This window comes from Sinocyclocheilus anshuiensis, unplaced genomic scaffold (genome assembly GCF_001515605.1).
Source record: "Sinocyclocheilus anshuiensis isolate Anshui unplaced genomic scaffold, SAMN03320099.WGS_v1.1 scaffold1872, whole genome shotgun sequence".
In the NCBI taxonomy this organism is placed as follows: Eukaryota; Metazoa; Chordata; class Actinopteri; order Cypriniformes; family Cyprinidae; genus Sinocyclocheilus; species Sinocyclocheilus anshuiensis.
The window spans coordinates 378,114-383,136 of record NW_015557203.1 but is presented as its reverse complement, the minus strand read 5'-3'; the positions used below and the strand labels follow the sequence as shown (position 1 = coordinate 383,136).

General features: G+C 33.0%; 1 protein-coding gene across 2 annotated transcripts in view; it reads right to left on the bottom strand.

Annotated features, from left to right (window-relative positions):
* LOC107678945 (cadherin-6-like) overlaps nucleotides 1–5,023 on the bottom strand; it is a 41,234-nt gene that overhangs the window by 11,367 nt on the left and 24,844 nt on the right. For both annotated transcript variants that reach the window (XM_016474343.1, XM_016474345.1), the window contains 2 exons: nucleotides 4,408–4,544; nucleotides 4,045–4,175 (listed from right to left, as the gene is read on the bottom strand). In XM_016474343.1, coding sequence (XP_016329829.1) covers nucleotides 4,045–4,175; nucleotides 4,408–4,544 — 268 coding nt within the window. The remainder of the gene's footprint in view (nucleotides 1–4,044; nucleotides 4,176–4,407; nucleotides 4,545–5,023) is intronic.

Sequence of the window (5,023 nt, the reverse complement as noted above, 5' to 3'; positions counted from 1 at the left end):
GTTTCATGATAGGAAATATTTTAGGAATGAGTGTGTGAGATTGACAGATCGCTTGCGATCATTTGAACAGAGCAAATCAAATACAAATCAAATAATGACTCAAATTTTGCCTAGAAGTTAATATTTGTAAAAAAAAAAATATATACAGCCAATTTACAGTCATTTTATTGTGGGTTTTATTTCTGTAAAATAATACTTTTTTAAATTAAACTTTTAGCTATTTTTTTAACATAGAAATGGAATGGAAGTTATGATACAGTACATAAATTATGATATATATATATATATATATATATTCCTATTCACCTGGGGTGTCTTGCCTTAAAGATGAAAATCATATTCGTTTCTATTATCAATGTTATCTGTTTAACTAATCTGGTTTAATTAACTAAAAGACGATGCTACCTTTTTTGGCAACTTCATTTCACTTTGCCCAAACTCAAATAATGATATGCATAAAGCTTAATCTTAATAAATGTAATCTTAATTCAAATGTATCCTAAAAAAATAAAAAATAAAATAAAGAAATTTATTAAATTCATCAATTACACATGCTGTTTAGTTACATGATGATATAAATGTTTTATTAATAAATGTAGCAGAAAAACAAATGTTTAAAAAAAAAAATTTTTTTTCCTAATGGAAACATTTCAACAAAAACATGCTTTCTAGGGATATTGTTTTGTTTTTCATTTCCATCCTGTTCTTTTTTTTATCGTCTCCCTTTTGAATTTATGAGCTTGACCATCACATAATTCTGCACATACAATATTACTTAAAAAAAAAAAAAAGCATATTAATTCATTTTTATTTAAGGTACAGAGCTAGAAAGGTACTGCATAATAGGAATGACCCATTCACAGTGTCATCTTTCAGACCTTACAAGTGTTTACATGTAAACACTATAAGCATGTTTACAGCGAGGAAAGATGTTGGCTCAGTGATAGAGGCTCATGGTTATCTTTAGTTATCACCAAGGACAATTTTAGTTTAAATGCATCTCTCAAGGGTGCACTGGCAACACGCTGTGACAAAAATGTAATCATCCATTGTGTGCTTTGTGTTTTTTCTCTACCAGGCTTACGTCCTGGCCAGATTTCTTGTGTTGCTGGCTGGCTTCCCTTTCCTCTGGGCTTTACTGCAGTCTGTTAGAATCTAACTGCTGAAGAGAACCAAAATCCTAGCCTTATCTCACACTGCCGAAGCAAGCAGTTCATAGGAGGAAACCCACCAACATCACAGAGCTGAAGCGGTTCTGTACTGAGGAATGGGCTAACATTCCTACAAGCCGTTGTGCAGGACTGATCAGCAGTTGCAAGAAACGTTACTTGCAGTTATTGTTGCAAAAGGGGGTCAGACCAGATACTGAAAGCAAAGATTCACATACTTTTTATGTAAAACTGGATAATTTTTCTCAATAAATAAATGGCAAAGAAAATATTTTTGTCTCATTTGTTTGTTTGGGCTCTCTTTGTCTACTTTCAGGTCTTGTGTGAAATTTTGATTATGTTTTGGGTTATATTTATGCTGAAATATAGACAATTCTAAAGGGTTCACAAACTTTCAAGCAGCACTGTAGATATAGGTAGATACAAAATCAACTCTGTAAAAACCTTTGAATCTAATATGTCAACAAAATGAAACAAGAATTTTGAACCTGGGTTTATACAGTGTTCAGATTTTTGTTCTACAGGTGTATGCAAGTTAGTGCATATTTAATTAGATAGTCTTATTTGCAGATTTAAAAATGTCAGAAAACTTGTAATAAAAAACATGTTTGCAAATCTAAATATAATCAATCAACCGGGGAAGTACGGTGATATTTATTAGTTAATAGTTTATATATATATATATATATATATATATATATATATATATATTCCTATTCACCTGGGGTGTCTTGCCTTAAAGATGAAAATCATATTCGTTTCTATTATCAATGTTATCTGTTTAACTAATCTGGTTTAATTAACTAAAAGACGATGCTACCTTTTTTGGCAACTTCATTTCACTTTGCCCAAACTCAAATAATGATATGCATAAAGCTTAATCTTAATAAATGTAATCTTAATTCAAATGTATCCTAAAAAAATAAAAAATAAAATAAAGAAATTTATTAAATTCATCAATTACACATGCTGTTTAGTTACATGATGATATAAATGTTTTATTAATAAATGTAGCAGAAAAACAAATGTTTAAAAAAAAAAATTTTTTTTCCTAATGGAAACATTTCAACAAAAACATGCTTTCTAGGGATATTGTTTTGTTTTTCATTTCCATCCTGTTCTTTTTTTTATCGTCTCCCTTTTGAATTTATGAGCTTGACCATCACATAATTCTGCACATACAATATTACTTAAAAAAAAAAAAAAGCATATTAATTCATTTTTATTTAAGGTACAGAGCTAGAAAGGTACTGCATAATAGGAATGACCCATTCACAGTGTCATCTTTCAGACCTTACAAGTGTTTACATGTAAACACTATAAGCATGTTTACAGCGAGGAAAGATGTTGGCTCAGTGATAGAGGCTCATGGTTATCTTTAGTTGTCACCAAGGTCAATTTTAGTTTAAATGCATCTCTCAAGGGTGCACTGGCAACACGCTGTGACAAAAATGTAATCATCCATTGTGTGCTTTGTGTTTTTTCTCTACCAGGCTTACGTCCTGGCCAGATTTCTTGTGTTGCTGGCTGGCTTCCCTTTCCTCTGGGCTTTACTGCAGTCTGTTAGAATCTAACTGCTGAAGAGAACCAAAATCCTAGCCTTATCTCACACTGCCGTCGCTTAAATATAGTTAATAAACACCATAATAATGAATTATTCTTTAGTTTCATCATGCAAGTAACAGCACTGCCACACAAGTCTGCTGTTTTGTAACTCCCTTTTACCTAAACATACTTAAATGGTAGACACAAATTGTTTAATGATGTGTTACTCTTTGACAGAGCATTGTCAGTTCTTTTTGCTGTTATCAGGAAAAAAAGTGCAACTGAGCTTGCCGATGCGTTTGCCAACCTCTATACTATACTATACAATACAATACAATACAATACAATACAATAATATAATATAATATAATATAATATAATATAATATAATATAATATAATGATACTTATACTAATATATATTTATGCTTTTGATATATGTAGTTGATAGCATATGTGGTTGTTTCTGTAAAAAAATTGTTTATATAATAATAAGACTTTTTTAGAGAATAGATATTAGATTATTATCCATCCATCCATCCATTTTCCAAATCACTTATTCTCTGTGGTGTTGCAGGTAAATTACTATGATTTATTTATTGTATTTTTTTTGATTGTTTATTCTTGTTTTGAGCATAAATCTCATTAAATTGTGTTAGATTTACACTTAAAATAAGAAAAAAATTGCAGCACTTAATATCTTCTGAAATGTTGCTTCTCAAGTAAATTGAGAAGGATGTTCTGACATTTTCACTGGAAATCAAGACGGAAATATATATATATTTTTATTTTATACATCAATTTTTCAAACTTTTAAAAATTATTTATTTATTTTGATTGGCTTTACCCTATGTAAAGTATGTTCTTAATAAACTGTTTTTTTGTACCCAGTAATAACTAAACTATGGCACATACCAGGCTGAACAATTCTGCCATGCGCTGAGGTGGGCGGGTCAGTGAGGTGGGTGATGAAGGACAACAAAGGATACAGGAAGAGTCAGGAAATGGAGGAGAGGTGGACAGTTATTATGAAGTGCCTGTGATATGTGACAGCCCCTGTCATCCACCATGACACATAATCTCATCAAGCCTGACAGAAAAAGGCTCTGCCGTCTAATCCATGAAGGAGAAATACTCATCACTGATCTCTATCTCACTCCGGAAGTGTGAGTTCTGTAGAGGTCACTCACTGTTTAACAGATGCCCCTGCTTTAAATCGACACATCCATCCACTGGCCGAACAGGAGAAGTGGACTTTTCCCCCATTATCTTACATCAAAACTGACAATGTGGCAGATAAAATGGGAAACGTATACTAAAATGCTCTTTACCTGCCCGGCTTTGGCGTTTTCACAGACAAAGGTCTCGTAGAAGGATGCCAACATGGGGGGGTTATCGTTGACATCCAGTACGCGGATGTACACAGGCACTCGGCTGGTCTGCTCGGGGTTGTCTAAGTGTCCTTAAAAAGATGTGACAGATGATGGTTGACTACTTGAGATGATAGAAACTCATGTTATTGGAGTCACAGGAGGAAACTGGATTTCTAATTTAAAAAAGTAAACTAATATATTTAGTCAATATAAGCTGTCATGGTAAATGAAAATGTGTAAATCTCATTGGAGAAATTTAATGCTGGATGACTTGAACTTATCAGCCTAAATTCATTCCAAATGCCGTGTGGAGTTACTTACTGAACTCTGTTGCGATCACTGAGATGTTGTGCCAAGCTAATTCCTCTCGGTCCAGAGGCCTCTGCAGGAATATAGATCCATTCCCAGCATAGACACCAAAAATCCGGTCAACATCTGTGTGCCGATCAATGGAGTACCTGTAATTCAAACCGTTTAGCTCAATTGTCAACAGTATGTTTTCAATATGTTTTCAACAGTTAAGTTTTTTTTTTTTTTTTTTTTTAAATAGGTCTACCAGTAATGAACTACTTTTAAACTGCATTTTAGCATGACAAAACATGTCATGTGTCACAAGGTAAAACAATGTTACTACACATTTTGAATGAAATCGGGTCTTTTAAAGGGGTCATATGATGCGATTTCAAGTTTTCCTTTCTCTTTGGAGTGTTACAAGCTGTTCGTGAATAGATAAGATCCCTAAAGTTACAAAGACTAAAGTCTCAAACCCAAAGAGATATTCTTTATAAAAAGTAAGACTGGTCCACGCCCTCATAAAACTCCTCGTTCAAACACACTCCCACATGTCTAAGTCACGATGTGGAAAGATTTGCATAACACCGCCCAAATGTTCACGCAAAGAAAGAAGGCGTAACTTTATTGTTGCTGCCACTGCCGC